Source organism: Poecilia formosa, unplaced genomic scaffold (genome assembly GCF_000485575.1).
Source record: "Poecilia formosa unplaced genomic scaffold, Poecilia_formosa-5.1.2 Scaffold18, whole genome shotgun sequence".
Classification (NCBI taxonomy): Eukaryota; Metazoa; Chordata; class Actinopteri; order Cyprinodontiformes; family Poeciliidae; genus Poecilia; species Poecilia formosa.
In genome coordinates, this window is record NW_006799957.1 from 3,471,940 (window position 1) to 3,487,531 (window position 15,592).

The window sequence follows — 15,592 nt, forward strand, 5'->3', positions numbered from 1 at the left end:
CAAAATACAATTTATAGTGTCAGCACAAAATAATTCCACATTTTTACCCCCTAAAACCTTAGTTACAGCCAGGTTTTATTTTTCCTTTACCACATGTGGTGATAAAAAGAAGTAGTGGTCAATCATTTCCAGGCAAATGCACTATTGCTGCAAGACAAATGGTATGAAACTGATATCTGATAGTAACTAAGACAGTAAGTAAAACTCCTGCATTTTCAGCAGTAAACCCAAAAGACATAATCTAACATCACCTGATTAAATATTAGCTTTAAGAAAAGCCTGATAGCAGTGTTCTGTTAGTCTGAACTTCCCTGAGTTGTGCTTTCCATGTGCAAAGTTCTGCACCATGCGATGCTCCATCCTAATGTGGTATGAATTTACACAGGAAAATCTTAATAAGATTATGGCTCAAACAGCTGCAACTCACTCCATTACTTTAAAGGAGTTGGAGGTAACCCGTTACAGATTACAGGTTAAGGTGAACCCAGATTAAGCTGACGTTTTGAGCAGAAACAAGTCGGAGCCCTGCGCGAACAAATCCTGCTGCTGTGGGTGATCGCCAAACAGTTGCTCGCCAAATAAAAATGCCAAAATTACCAGAAAGACAGAAATTGTACAGCATTACTGCTGAATACATTTGCATGGAGCACATCCTTGTTTACAATATATTTGTATGCACCAGATCCATGTTTTTCCAGTGTGATTTATTTATGAATCACATTTAGAAACAAGAAATAATTATTAGATTTCAAACTGCTTATTTTTTGTATGGAATCATCTTTTATTTGTCCTTTAGTAGTAAAATTAGTTTGTATCAACAGCAGGCTGAGCAACAAATGGAAGCACACAGTGGCAGACTAAAGATAAGCAATTATAACAGAATAATATAATTACAGGACTGAATCAAGAGATACGCACTTCAATGAAAGGCATTAACAATTATATTAATTGCTACGTTGTCCATTGTTTTCCCAATCAGAAAAGCTACACACTTTTCTAAACAAAGGCTGAATAGTCTTCTACTTATTGTTTTTGCCTGAATCAAGAAAGTTATAAAATTATCATCTTGTAAATAAGTTGTATTTTCTTTGCCCTCTTAACTAAAAAGAACAATCTAGCTTCAAAAAATCTTGAGGTATCAAAAATGGCATTGAGAATCAAGTATTTTTTCTAGGTATTGGTAGAGAGTTTAAAATGTTGGTATTGTGATTACCCTACTTTGTACCCAACAGTAACAATTCTATGTCAAAAATTAGGACTCAGATATAGTGAGACAGCAGTTCAAAAGACTTACATTATCAAATCACAACCATGTTTCTCACAAATCTATTTGTTACATACTGTAAGCGGTTGGTTAAACTCAGCATTCATTTGATCCACCAACTATCAAAAAAATCTGATAATTCTATATCAGGTAGTTTCAGATACAACTGAAGCATAAGAGAGAGGCAAAGCAGAAGGTTTGCCTCTGTTAAGACCATTTGAAATGTTGGATATTATGCATTTTGTGATACACACATCGTCTGCCTAACCCTTACTTCATGATGCTCTTGAAGATTTTAGCATCACAATAAGTGGAACAGGGACCACTGTTTACAGTAAAGCTCTGTTACATAATTTTGGACCAGCCTAAAACAATTGTTCTTTATCTGTCCAAGTTCCTGGTTTCTAACAGTGTTCAATTGTCTGCCAGTTTGTTTGTTTTTTATTGTTTTCTATTGTTTAGGTAATTTTGTGTTATATTCCAGTCAATGGAAAACATGATAAGCTGCTTGTTTTTAAAGCCCCAGTCAAATCAGATAATGTGTATAAAATTATACCAGTGAAAAAAAAAAGGCTGTTGATCTTCAGAAAATCTCATACATCAATACAAAAAAATCTTCCTCTGATTGTGTGGAAATCTAGAATGGAAACTAACAGAGCACAACTATAGGTAACGTGTGCTTGGTCTGATTGGATCTTGGATTGTGTTATTTGAAGAGATTACAGGAAAAAAAATGTGATTTTTGCTTGAATGAAGTGGTGTGAGCCTTACAGGAAATTACTGTAGATAAACATCAAGAAGCATCCTTAAATTCCCTCCACAAGGTTAATGATCAGACATTCTCAGATGACTGTTATGGGCTTGTTGTGTTACACCACTGAACATGTGGAAGGCGTGTCACCACTATCAAATGACTCACTGTGCAATTGGGCATCAAGGCCTTGTAAATGACGGCGTGAGAACAGGTTTCATCTATTGAAAGAACATGGCTGTCATTTGACAGAAGTCTTTGTAATAATTTCAACCATGTACGCTTGGATTGTGGATGTTTGTTGGGAGCCCTGGACTGTGACAAAGGGAGAAAAATCCTGAGAGTTTCTTACATCCGGGAAGAGAAGGCTGGAACAGTGCTTTAGCCTCAAAATGCAAATTTCTTTGGTCAGAACACAGACTGTGTCAGAGGTCCCTTAGCTCCCTCCCTCTCACCCCTCTGCTCCCTGAATCCCCCCCAACTCTTATTCTACTGAACGGCAGCGTGAAATCCATCCTGGGAGGGGCTTTTGTACTCCGGGAAGCAACCGTCAAAACTGGAATGGTGTAGGCCGGACCCTGGCCAGAGGATCTCTTTTTATGGCCTGAGGGACAAGAAGAGCTGTGTAGTGAAGCTGAAAAACAGCCGGCTATAGGTGTGGATTTTGGATGAGCTCAAAATCCCTCACTCATCCTGCCTGGAGTCTGTCACAGAAATTGTGGCTATCATAACAAGGCCTCCTGCTCTGTGTCCCTGCCGGCTCTCTGAAGCAGGCCTATGGTTTAATTGTCCATGATGTTGTGTACTTTGCTAAAGGGCTTCAGTTTATCGGCCATTCCCATCCTCTGCTCTCCTCCTCCACATTTTCTTGTGCTCTCAGCTGCCCGTATAGCTGTCAGGCTGCAACACAGACAGGCACAAACCAGCACACCCACCCCCAACTCCACTCCATCAATAGCCCCATTTGGACAAAGCTGCTGTCTCTGCAACATGCTAAACGAGCTGACAGAGGAACGACAGAATGAAGTACATAAACAGGCAGTGTTTCAAGGAAATAAGTAAATACACATCTCACCTTCTTGACAGCAACAGTAGACTATGTCCTCCAAGAGGCTTCAGGCACTCCCTGGTGACCCTTTAATCCTGAAAACATCCCATAAACAGTCAGCTGTTACCACAGCACACTCATCTTTACAGTCTCCTTTGAGGGCTGTGAGTGGTTGAACACAGATTTGAATTCTCCTGTGCTGTTTACTTTCCCACAACTTCTCCCCGGCACCGTGTGCACAAGCAGCTCTAGATGAGGTAACCTTCTTAGCTCCCTCCCCTTTCTGCCGCTTCCTCTTTTGCCTGTCTGGTTCTGTTCTACACTAAATCTTTCCTCTCTCAGCCTTATTTTTTTTACATACCCCCCACCCAATGCCCCTTAGCCCATGTAGTTCCAATCTGTCCTTTCTTCAGTTGTTTCCCTCCTCCCACTTCACAGACCCCTGCTGCTATCTACAGAGCAGCACAAAGCAGGGCAAGGGATCTCAGTCACAGCTGGCCAATAGGAGACATGCAAGGCCATGCAACTGGCCAATAAGAACGCAAAAGCAAGGAGTTTGAACCAATCGCGAGATAAAGTGGGATGGGCTTATGGAATTAGAGGCAATGCTGTTTCTCAGGACTTCCTGTGTATGTAAATATGCTCATGGTCAATGCTAGAGTAAATTATTTCAGCTAATGGTTGAGATTTTCCTCCATTGGTTTTGTGTGGGAAAAAAATCTCTGTGAGTAAATCTTTGGTGAGAGATTTAAATGTGCTTCATTTAGCTAGAAAGTACAAAGTACAAGGGCATTAATATCCCCAAGAGCTAAGTTGATTTACAGCTAGCAGTAATATATGAGCATTAAAAAAACATAAACAACTACATTCAAACTGCTCATAGGTTATAAGTCAGAGGGTTTATCACTGGAATAACATCCCTTTTAATGTTGAATATCTTGGCAGAATGCTTTTCATTCTAATTGAAAAAAAATCAAACTTCCTCTTCAATTAATAGCATAAGTCAGCCATCTGATCTCTTTTAAAACTCCCAAGCAATGACATCAGATGACAAAAATTGCAAGAACAGGTTCAATAAATCAAGATTAATAGGGTTTCATAAAAATGATGTTAATATTTAAACTACAAACGGGGACACGAGAGTGCTCATGGTGCTGATATTTTTGATGATACCACTGATGTGTTTGCTTACTGTGCTTCCTCACAAAACTGTGGCTGCTGTTCAGTTTTCCATTATCCAAGCTGATATGAACTCTTTGTTTTACTTTGCATTAAAGATGAGATGTGTGTTTTCTGTGTCGATATCAAGACTTAGCCTCTGGCCACAATCTTCTTCCTATTGAAAGGCAGATATTCTTCTCCCCTGTTGCCACATGCTTGCTAAGGAGGAGGAATTGCTTAATCAATGACAAGTGCAATTGACTGAATTAAATAGATAACTTTTTTACTATTTATATTTGATATTAATCTAATGGTATGATTTAATTGGTTTGGTATGAATGTGCTGCATTTTATCTGAATTTGGACAGATTTGGATTCTATATACTCTACTGAACAACATTTTCAGCTTAACTGATTTATATTTGACGTAAAATGGTGCAAAATATATAAATTTCATCCTATGAAATACTAGGGAACTGTTGGAGGAGCAGCAGAAAACCAGTATTCCTGAAAGTAAGCTTCAAATATGTGTATGTGTGTGGATTTTAAGATTTGGTTTTGTTTTTCCTCTAAATCAGTGTCTGTATTTCTGCTGTGAAGAATAATTGCAAGGCTTGAAGCAATAGATACGACCACAAGGGAAACAAGGTAATGTGTGAAGTTTAGTCCAAATTTTTGATTGCTTTAATTCAATGGAAAGTCATTCTCAGCTCAAGCTCAATTATTCATGTACATGCCTTTACATTTGACTGCCAGAATAGCTCCAAAGCAAGAAATGATCACAGACTGAGCCGTCTTGTCCAGAATATTTATTAAAACACATTGAACAAATACACAGAATACAAATAAAAAGATGACAATTTCACTTTTCGATTCAATTGCCATACAGCACAATTATCCATAACCATAACACTGCTTGGAGCTCATTGTCTGTAAAGACATGCTGCCACCCCTGGAAAGTGAACCGTCAGACGCTTCACATGCTGTGCATTTACTGCAACAAAGGTGCCTTTTATCAGGGTCTTTTATTAGCTTTTAAAGCCATCATATTAAGGAATACATACATTGTTTGTTAACATCTTTATATTAGACTGAAGCCTTTTAAACGGACAGTACATTCATACTGACTTCAGTTTGATTGCATTTCATTGAAATATTGTGTTTGATGTCACCACTCCAGAGGAAAAGACTTAAATTTGATTGATGAGCACATGTCGTGCACATAGCAGTTCTATGGCAACATGATTCAGTGGACATTCATGTTTTTTTTTCTTCATTTTTCTTTTTTACAAATACAAAAAAAAAATCTATATGATACGAGCTTCATTCTGAAAAATCGTTCAAGTATTTACAAGTTCTGAGGTCCTATCAGTTAATAGCCTAATACATGTCATGGTCAAGTATTTGATGGAATGAGCAAAAACACAGATGATAACAATAAGCACTTAGAAACATTCCACAGAAACTGATTTGATGCATTTCCAGACACATCATATGAAGGTGTCGAAATTATAATGTCTGCAAGATTAATTGAGTTTTCAGCCAAAGCAAGTTGAGAGATTTTTGGGTAAGGATGCCGAAGGTATACGATCTGACTGAAGAAAGAAAAACAAGCATCCTCAGGCAATTATTAAATTTACCACCTGAGGATTAAAAATACTTGGGATCAAGTTCATATAACAATCTTTTCACTGGTAGAAAGCCATTTAAGTTAGGAATTAGTGACAGAAACAAAGATTTACACTGCACTTTGGAAAAAGAGAAAAAAAGACAAACACAATGTTGTATAAAAGTATTTGCCCCCATACAGCTTTCTTCAATTTTAGTGTTTTTGAAACTTGTAAGACTGGAATTCAGCAACACACACACACACACACACACAAAAAAAAAAAATCAGCATACATATGTTTTATACTCACAAATTTTGAGCTTAAACTGCAGAGGAAAGTGTAGAGGACTTTTTGGAGATTAGTGATTTCATCATTTATGGAGCAAAATGGTACAAAAAAAAAGCAAACACATAGGTTTGAAGTGCCACCAAAACAAGGCCAAAGTACAGCAATGTGGCAAGTTATTTAAGACAAAATTCAGAAATATTTTTCTTTAATTCTACAATGTAAAGAAAAAATTGATGTGCAATTCAAAAACAAAAATATCAATCAATTAATTTCACATCTAGCTTAAAATGTAATTTTTAATCATCGAAGATGCTTCCTGCAGTCTTGAGAGTAGAAGAAGATTCATTATCACCCATTTTATAACAGCATGGCTTCAGACTCCAAGATTCTGTGTCCTAAAGTGGCCTGCATGAATCCAGCCTTAGATGAAGTCTGATCACTTTCAATTATGAAACTACAGCAAACAAGAATTTTCATTAAAAAAAAAAATGCTCCAACAGTGTTGGCAAAAGAAGCTTTCATGAAGTGGTTTTGTAATATCAGTCTTTAAAGACTGTATTTCAGATGTTTCTTTGGTTCAACAGTGGTGCCCCCTGGGGGGCCTCGGCCACCCCGGAAAATTTCTTGCCACCCCACTGACTGCACCAGCAGAAACCTCCAACCCGTTTAGTAAGTTATACTCAATTCAGAAAAGGGCATACAGACATCTTCTTCCGTCAATGCATAAATGTAAAATGAAATAAATAAATACATAAATGAGTTAAATAAATCTAGGCAAATATTTAGGGGGCACCACTGTGGTTCAACCAGGGCAGTTCCAAGTAAGTACGAGACCCTAAGCAGAGCTTTATTTGGGGTTCATCTCTACATTTTTTTTGGCTGGATTTTTAAGTCCACCGTCTTTAACAGTACCACTGATTACCCGTTACAGTATTCATTCTTAATATTATTTTTTGCCACACTGCAGAGCAGAGGGCAAGTTCAATGTTGTATTCACAAGCAACCACAGAAAAAAAGCCAACTACTCTGTAATCTAGTTACAATTAAAGTGTGCACAAAACATATGCCCAGCTCAGACAAATTCAGCAGATAATTTGATTATTACGGAAGCATTGAATCTATGAAGGCTTCTTTCTTGTTATGTGCTTAATTGGTGCATTTGTCAAAATATCCAATATGAATTCAGATTTTTCTTGGTTTCTCAGGTAAGCAGTTGCAAGGGTTAATATATTCAGTTTATAATAAGATTATTAACAAAAATCACTGTCTTCTGTTAAATCCACACATTTTACGAGTCAAAAAAATGGACAGCAACACAAACAGAACAAACAGTAAAAACAAACAAACAAAAAAGCTGCACAGAGTAGCAATGTGCAACCCTGGTCCTTTAAAATTGGAATGAGAACACATGCAACTTTAGACTGTGGCACCACCTCTTTTACAATCTGTGCCTCAGCAGAGAAAAGACACTGCATCAAAGAGTGGGTTATTCCCTTATAATGGCATCAAGTAAGTTTATGCATCTGTCTTTACTGCAACTTAAATAGCGGGATACAAAAGCTCAGATCCTAAAGTGAGCTGAATGTGACAATGAGACATAAGCATGTATTTTCGTTAAAAAGGGAAGAAGGACAGTTCTTGGACATAAAAGAGAAAATGAAACTTGTTAGTTCTTACTCTCGCTTGGTCTGAAGAGAGGCCAAGGAAAAAAGTTCCAGTTTATGGTCCCATTGTGGTGTATGTGGGTGTAGCGCTACAAGCAACACTAACATTCAAACAAACAGTAACAAACTGTTTCCAGTACAAAACAATTTAAAATTAAAAATCTTCTGTAACTTACTTTTTTTTTTGGTTGGATTTTTATGAATAATGCTAAGACCTGAACATCTGTTTTAGCTGTTGTTGTTATTTTCACTATCATTAGACCTTCGTGATGTAAAATAAATTGCAGTCTCCTAATATGTACAGCAGAAGACGCCACCCTTGAAAGGTGATGCAGTTAGATGTAGCGTCACGTTCGGCAAGAACTCCTTTCTCAACGTTACCAGCAGGTGGCAGTCTTCATAGGATTCAGATAAACTGTTTTGCAAAAGCATACAGTACATGGTAAAGGTTTTGATTTCCTCCATAACCATTATTCTATAACATAAAGGATAAAAACACGTTCGTGTACAGTAACTTTGAAGATACTGATGTTCGAAAACTATTGACTCAAACAACAAGTGAATTTCTCTCCTCTTCACATAGAACAAGCTTCAGAGCAGCACAGTCACAGTGTAAAGGGGTTGGCAAATCCAGAAAAGCAAGGGATTGCAAGCAGATTTACAAAGTCACAGCTTGCAAAAATTAAATAAATAAAACTTACATTAAAAGATAAAGACGAGCCCCAATAAAGAGCATCTGACACTTGACTTGATTGAGTTTTACTTTATAGTGCAGACCTTCCAAAGTCCTCTTCCAAAAAAAAAACTGCTTCATCTTCCCTCCTGATTCTCAGTATTTCTACAAAGAAAGCAAATACCTACTGAAACACCTCTATAGGATCCTTGAAAGATAAAAGTGCAACTTTTTTGATAGATACATGTACACGGATGAAAAAGTTAATTGCCTTATCCGCTCATAGCCGAACTTCAGTTAGCAGATTATGAGATAGGAGGGAAAAAATGAAGGATGTAGCATAAGACAAGGGCAGCAGTCATCCATTCAGATTCCATCCCTGGGAGTTTCTGACCTCAGGTCAATTATACAGAGCTGGTCTAGTCCTCAATACAGATGACATCACTTGCTTTGCCTGACTTGAGTTCAGGCGTGGCCCCGTCTCTGAACGAGTCAAGTGATTTCTTGTCCAAATGGCTTGTAGGAGGTGGGGGGCCATTAGATGACACTGAGGAAGGAAATACTTCAATCTTTAGTTACTTGCGCTTAGAATTTAAAAAAGACATCTTCAGCACAAAGAGTACAAAAATAACTCTGTTGTATTTATCCATTGGATTTCTTCTTTTTTTTAACTGCAAAAGCTTCTGGGCACTAAAGTCAGACCCAGCAATTAATCAGATTAAGATGGACAAAAAATGCCAATACAATACAGATACTGAGAAGTGAGAAACAGTAATGTTTTGCATTCATGACACTTTTCTAATCTGTTAAAATGATTGCTTTCAACATCTGCTTCTTTATACAAGTGTTATCTTTCACAGTAAATTAGTTTGCATTGCTTGTCGCAGCAGCCATTTCGCTCCTGCACTATGTCACTATGAGTTACAGCGAGTGTTGCCTGTTACCGCTGACGTAAGGTCCAAGGGGCATCTGGCTGTAGTTGACCATAGGCTGTCCGCCTGGTCCTCTGAATCCCCCACCAAAACCGCTGCTGTACATCTGGGAGCAGCCGAAACCTCCCTGGCTAAAAGGCTGAAAAAACAAAACAAGACAAATGGATTATCCGGCTGTAAGCGCCAAGGTTATATGAATGATTTATCAGAAAAAAACAAGAGGTCAATCATCTTTGCATGTTGAAGCTGCAAGTACATAGTATGAGTAACTGCATCTCATCAGCATTACCAGAACTGTATTCTTCTTCCAGACAAATTGACTTTCTGAAGGAGGAACGCACATTAATAAAAACTGCTAATAAGGTTTGTCAAAATGACAGAGAAAAATAGCAACAAAACAGCAATGTCAGACAAGACAAGCTATTTTGTCCTACTTTACAAAATAACCCGTTAAACAAGAGTGAATCAAAACAAACACTTAAACTCTGCTAAGATGCGACACTAGAGGAGAAGACAATGAGACAAATCAATTTTTATTTAATGCTTAGGGAGAAAAATGTTGAGCTCGGTGATGAAAGAAAACAATACGAATGGATTTTTTTTATTCCCTTTTTGTCATAAGATGAAGGACGTCGTGCTCAAACTTTGGTTTTGTGCAACGCTTTAGTTTGTCATGTTGGTTTGAGCTCTGGTTTGAGTTGTAGTTCCTGTCATATTTTGGTAATCTGGTTTCTCTATTGCACTGTGTTCTATTAACTTCCTGTTTTCTCCACAACACGTGTTCTTGAGTTGATTGTGACTTGACATTGCACCATAAAGTGACTTGACGTTGCATCATAAAGTGACTTGACGTTGCACCATAAAGTGACTTGACGTTGCACCATAAAGTGACTTGACGTTGCACCATAAAGCCACCTCAGATGAAACTCTTCAGCAGCTGTTCCATATTCATTTAGCAATTGCACCTATTCCCACTCAACACCCGATGCTCCTGTTTTTACCCTGTCTGGTACTGAGTCACTCTGTAAAAGCTCTGGAGTCTTTATTCATTAAAACTAATTAATTGATTAATTTCAATTAATTAATTATGTCAATTTTAGCATATTAAAAATGTTAAAATTAAACAGCTTTTTTTTTATATAATGCTATTTATGTTTATTATTTTGGGGTTCTCTAGTAATGGCTCTTATTAACCTTTAGTCTTGTTGCTGGCTTGTCACAGACTTATTTTTATTTTTTTAATGGCTGGGATTTAGAAAATGCATGATAGTATTGCTTTAATTCATGAAGCTGCTTTGACTCTGTTGTTTCTATTCTATCTATTTGGAGTATATTAGAGTATTTAACTGTTAAGAGAAGCCAAGAAATGTAGACAATATGAAGCAGTATCCATTTTCAAAGCAATCTGACGATTTTCTTTGAAACCGTCATCTCACCTGCTGTGGTGGAGGTTCGCTGCCTCTGCTGGTGAGGCGGCTCAGGATGCTCCTTTCCGACATTTGCAAACGAGCCGACACTGGTGGGATTCTGGACAGCATGTTGGGAAGTCGTGTCACATCTGCTTTCATGTCACTCAGAAGTTCCTCTAGCTGGTTCAGCACTGCAGCAGCATGAAAATACACAGTAAGCTTTTTTTGTAATCGAGTCCCTCCTTACTTATCTCTCTGATATTTAATTATGGTCCACAGAAGAAATGCTCAGTTCAGAACTGATGTCACCTAGTCCAGCATCTGAACCTAGTGCCTACTACATTATATGTAGTAGGCACTATAATCTTGAATAGTCTGCCATTAAATATTAAATATGCACAAACACTGGAAAATTTTAAATCTCTACTGGAGGTACATGTTTGGCTTTTACAAATGTTTACCTAGACATTTTAATTTTTAGTCTCTTATAGATTTTTTTTATTGTGTATTTTACTTCACTTCCACTATAGTCAGTCATTTTGGTTTTTTAGTTGCATTATGGTGTGTAAAGCACTCTGTGCAGCATACGTTGTTGGTAAAGTGCGATATAAATAAACCTGACCTTGACTTTGGCCAGTGGGAGGTGTGGTTATTTGAGTAAATGAAAAAAACTCAGGCAGAAAGATGAATACAAAATCTTAGAAAAACATTAGTCAATCTTTAGGTCCATAAAAAACAAATAATTGCTTTATACAGAATTTTAAGCCATAAACCACCAAGAACTGAAAGTCCCATTAAACAGGCACATCCAATCAGCACCATGCAAGTATATTATGTTTTCTGGCAGATAAACCCATTAGTGTCATGGACACATAATTTCCAAAAGAAAATGCTTTAATGCCTCACTTTGATTAAGTGTTTGGCCTCTCCCTAAACTTTCATCCCACTAATCACTGTGAGCCGTTTTCTATGCTGAGTCAAAGTAACATGAAGTGAAACCATTGTGTGAAACAGGATCTTTGCTGCCCGCCTGTTTGGGTTTTTTTTAGAGAACAGAGATATGGAAACATCTGTGTGCACTTCCTTTGCCAGCCCGTTTTTCTGTCTGTCTGGATGGAAAAAATTAACCTGTTTTATTAATGTGAAATCAGCTCATTTTGAGTATTTTAATGCACTGTCCGCATTTTTGCAGAAAAACAATGACAAAAACATTTTGAAATGGACTCAAAATATGTTTCACTTTTTGTGAATAAGTAGGTGGAGGAATTGTTAAATGATTAGGCTTTCAAATCTAAGTGATATAAAAATATTTTTTATATAATTCTGCCTCCCAAAAAATATGCAGGGCTTGTTTACTTTCTTATCAGTTTTCTATAATTAAAAAAAGAGCTCCTGAGTCACCAGTGTTTTAGGCTTTAGGTTTGGAGCGGGACCACACACCTTTATGAAGCACAGCATTGGCAGGCTTGTTCCCAGCCAGAGACTCTTTGGAGAGGTGCTGGTGGGACTCGGCCAAACATTCCACCTCAGCAAAGCGCGTGTTGAGAGCCATGGCAGGGTGACTGGGGTCCTGGGTCATGTTGAGGTAAGCTGCCCGTCGCAACTGCTCCTCAATCACCAATGCCTGTTCCAACAACTGCAGAGAGAGAGAGAAAAAAAAGAAGAGCACATAAAAACAAGAAAAACCTTTGAAAAGCTTAGATTCTTTTTTTTTTTTTTTTTTTTAATAAAGGCTGTAAACTGCCTTAAAGCGCCGCGCCAGGAACTTGTTCTTCATCTCCAAGTAGTTCCCCTTGTGCATCTCTGTTTTGAATGGCTCATTCAGAATAGCATAACGGGGGTCATTCTGAATGTCTTGCCAGCGAGCATAGCCGTGTCTGATAGAAAGTCTCAGTCAAGCAAAACAGACAAGGGACACTTCAAATAAAAACAAGTTCAAGGCTGTGTGGAAAAACTCGCATATCACTCAGAGCAATCTGAAAATATCAGCCTTCTTCCAAGGCAGCTCCTTCCTGTCAAAGGTAATTATGTTACTTTGCGAGATGCAGAGCTTTCGGCTCTGACATGCGAAAGGATACGTTACGATGCCAGCAAGCAGCCAGTAGTCATGGCGACGATGCCAGATGTCATGCATTTTTCCAGACGAAAGAGCCGCTCGCTCCTCGGTTTGCCACAGGGTGTGCAACTCTGACAGCATGACAGTAAAAACAGACATTTTCTTTCAGACAAACACAAACAAAGATTCAAACGGCTCACATCACTGGGGGAAAAAAAAAAATCTAGACTTAAAAAAGGATTAATAAGAAACCAATGTTTCTTCGGCATGTCATTTAAATGAAATCATCAGTTGAGCATTAAGACATAAAACTGGGGCATGTAAAGAAAATCAGGAAATATTTAGTCAAAGAAACTGATGTACAGTGTCTTGACTTTCAAAAGCAGCATCACGTAATGTGAGAGATTTTAAATATACATTCAGATTTATCTGCAACTAATAGAAGGAGTGACAGGTATATTAACAGTTGCATAATGATGTTTTAGTAAAATGTTGGCAAACTAAAGAAATCCTACTGTTAGTTGTGACTGTTATTTTTTTTTTTACTTGTAAAAAATAGCAAATTATTTGACAGTTTAATCAATATTTTATTAGATTGCTGAAGTAAAATGTACTGTTGAAGTTGTGTTTATTTTTATAAATAAAATCCAACATTTAAATATATAGTGTTTTTAGGGGAAGATTCAACACAGTCAAGCAAACCCGAACTGCAGACATTTTTTACACCGTGCTTGACACAGTCTCATTCAATTTCTTACCCGTAAAACCTCCATCTGCGATATTAAACATGAACTTGGCTTTGAATCCATTTTTGTCCTCTCTTCTGCTCTCATCCAGCTCATCCAGAGTGTCTTTGTCTCCGTTCAATCGACCCTCTAATGCATCTTCACTCTTCACATCGTCTGCGATAGTTATATAAAAGACAGGATGTTTTCATAAGAGATATCCATATAATGTGACTACATGCACTACAAACAGACAGTTGTTTCCTAGAGGAGCCGTGCTTTTGTGTCTTTTGTACTTGCTTCATTTGAGAATTCATCTCACACGCTGTGTACCTGGCTTATTTTCTTTGTCTTCGGTTTTTTCCCGAGGAGAACCAGCCTCTCCTTTTTCAGAGGACTTCTCGGCTTCTTTGCAGGGGTCCGCTGAGGATATAAGAAACAAAAGATTAAACATACAAAGCACAGCCTTCGCAGATGAATAATTTCGCAGTGCATGAATCATGCACCACTCACTCTTAGGTGAGGTATGACTAGATGGCAGCTCTGCCGGCTTGAAAGCAGACTCTTTTGGGTAGGCAGGTGGCTCGGCCTTTGTCATGGGGGATTTGGTTCTGTTCCTCTCATCTCCTGTTGTCTCTTCTGAGGTTGCCTTCGTCTCGTCACTGTCAGCAGCCTTCTCGGGTGCAGATACTAGCTCTGCACTGGGAGCTTGCTGTGGGGGCAATAGATGCAACAGAAGGGGAATAAGGACAGTTGGCAGAGGGCAGTTGGCAGAGGGAACAACTTCAAAGGTGCTTTGGAGTGAAAGAACAAGATCCATAGGATGTTAAGATGACTTATACAAAAATGTGATGACTTTTAAGAGTATAGACAATATAGCAGAAGAATGGGGGAAAAGAAGACTCACTTCCTGCTCAGATTGTTTCTTTCCATCTGTCTCTGTAGTCTCCTTATCTTCAGCGTTTCGTACCAAAGACTCAGCCTTCTCTGCAGTCCCCCCCCAAAAAAAATCACAACATAGCTTTTTGTCTTATAGTTTTGTTCTGTGTATAAAAACCGCAATCACACAGTCAAAGAAAAGTGAAACATGACCACTGTAGAGACTCTGTTCCAACCTGGTGGGACGGGGGTGCTGGGCTGTGTAGCCACAGGGCTGGCTGGCACCGGGGTGTTGGGATCTGAAGACACACTTTCAGTCAGCTTCTTCAGCTCCATTCCAATGGGAATCAGATCTGGAGAGCTCAGCTTCCCATTTACATGTTCAAACTCCTGCACCTAAAGTTAAAAAAATGAAAAAATAAAATAAATAACATTGCCTTAATGGTGATAATGAAAATCCGACAGTTCCAAGGGATGCCCTACTTTCTTCAAGTGAGGGATTAGGAGGAACTCCACTGAGTCCTCCAGACTCACTGGTTTAATTTTGCCTGTAGACAGCTGCACCAGCCCCTCCTGAGTTCAAACCTACCCAGCAATAATTTTCTATTACGAACATTCAAATAACATTTTTAGGAAGATTATCCTTATCTGGTGAGCTGAAAAAAATCTGCATATTTACCAAACACCAAAGGCTTGTACCACAGATATCAGAAAGTGCAGATGGCATGTTCTGCCTAGGAAATATCAGCTGTGGCTCTTCAGTACTTTTGCTTTACAGCAGTAAGCACAAGTTATTTCAACGTTCATGCATGCAGTTACTGAAGCAACACATTAGTCATTTTAGAAAGTTCTGCACTCAATGTGACTGCAGAATTCTTGCATCATCCCTCATGTTTTGATATTTTGCCTTCGTGGTCCCAGACCTTTTTGCATTACTTTAAAGTGGTTTTGATTGGTATTTTATCAGACTTTCTGTTTGTCTTTTGAAGTTTTATTTTGGCTGCAGTCACACATGCATTTCAGTACTTGACAGTTGTAAAGGGAATATGTTTTTCTTACATTTGATATTATTACTCAATGTCTTCTAATACTTTGACTATGATATTGATAACACAGACAGACAGACAGACAG

The 15,592-nt window shown here is 38.2% G+C and overlaps 2 protein-coding genes across 6 annotated transcripts in view; both read right to left on the reverse strand.

The window, feature by feature from the left end:
- Positions 1 to 3,502, reverse strand: part of arhgef10la (Rho guanine nucleotide exchange factor (GEF) 10-like a) — a 125,721-nt gene extending 122,219 nt beyond the window's left edge. For all 4 annotated transcript variants that reach the window (XM_016668940.1, XM_016668941.1, XM_007547024.2 and 1 more), the window contains exon 1: positions 3,091 to 3,502. The gene's annotated coding sequence lies outside the window, so the exon portion shown is untranslated. The remainder of the gene's footprint in view (positions 1 to 3,090) is intronic.
- Positions 3,503 to 5,018: 1,516 nt separating this feature from the next.
- chd5 (chromodomain helicase DNA binding protein 5) overlaps positions 5,019 to 15,592 on the reverse strand; it is a 45,707-nt gene continuing 35,133 nt past the window's right edge. For both annotated transcript variants that reach the window (XM_007547030.2, XM_016668942.1), the window contains 11 exons: positions 14,697 to 14,856; positions 14,489 to 14,568; positions 14,095 to 14,293; positions 13,915 to 14,004; positions 13,615 to 13,758; positions 12,879 to 12,987; positions 12,545 to 12,677; positions 12,241 to 12,436; positions 10,828 to 10,991; positions 9,404 to 9,530; positions 5,019 to 9,006 (listed from right to left, as the gene is read on the reverse strand). In XM_007547030.2, the coding sequence (XP_007547092.1) occupies positions 8,879 to 9,006; positions 9,404 to 9,530; positions 10,828 to 10,991; positions 12,241 to 12,436; positions 12,545 to 12,677; positions 12,879 to 12,987; positions 13,615 to 13,758; positions 13,915 to 14,004; positions 14,095 to 14,293; positions 14,489 to 14,568; positions 14,697 to 14,856 (1,530 nt within the window). In that variant the 3' untranslated portion in view covers positions 5,019 to 8,878. The remainder of the gene's footprint in view (positions 9,007 to 9,403; positions 9,531 to 10,827; positions 10,992 to 12,240; positions 12,437 to 12,544; positions 12,678 to 12,878; positions 12,988 to 13,614; positions 13,759 to 13,914; positions 14,005 to 14,094; positions 14,294 to 14,488; positions 14,569 to 14,696; positions 14,857 to 15,592) is intronic.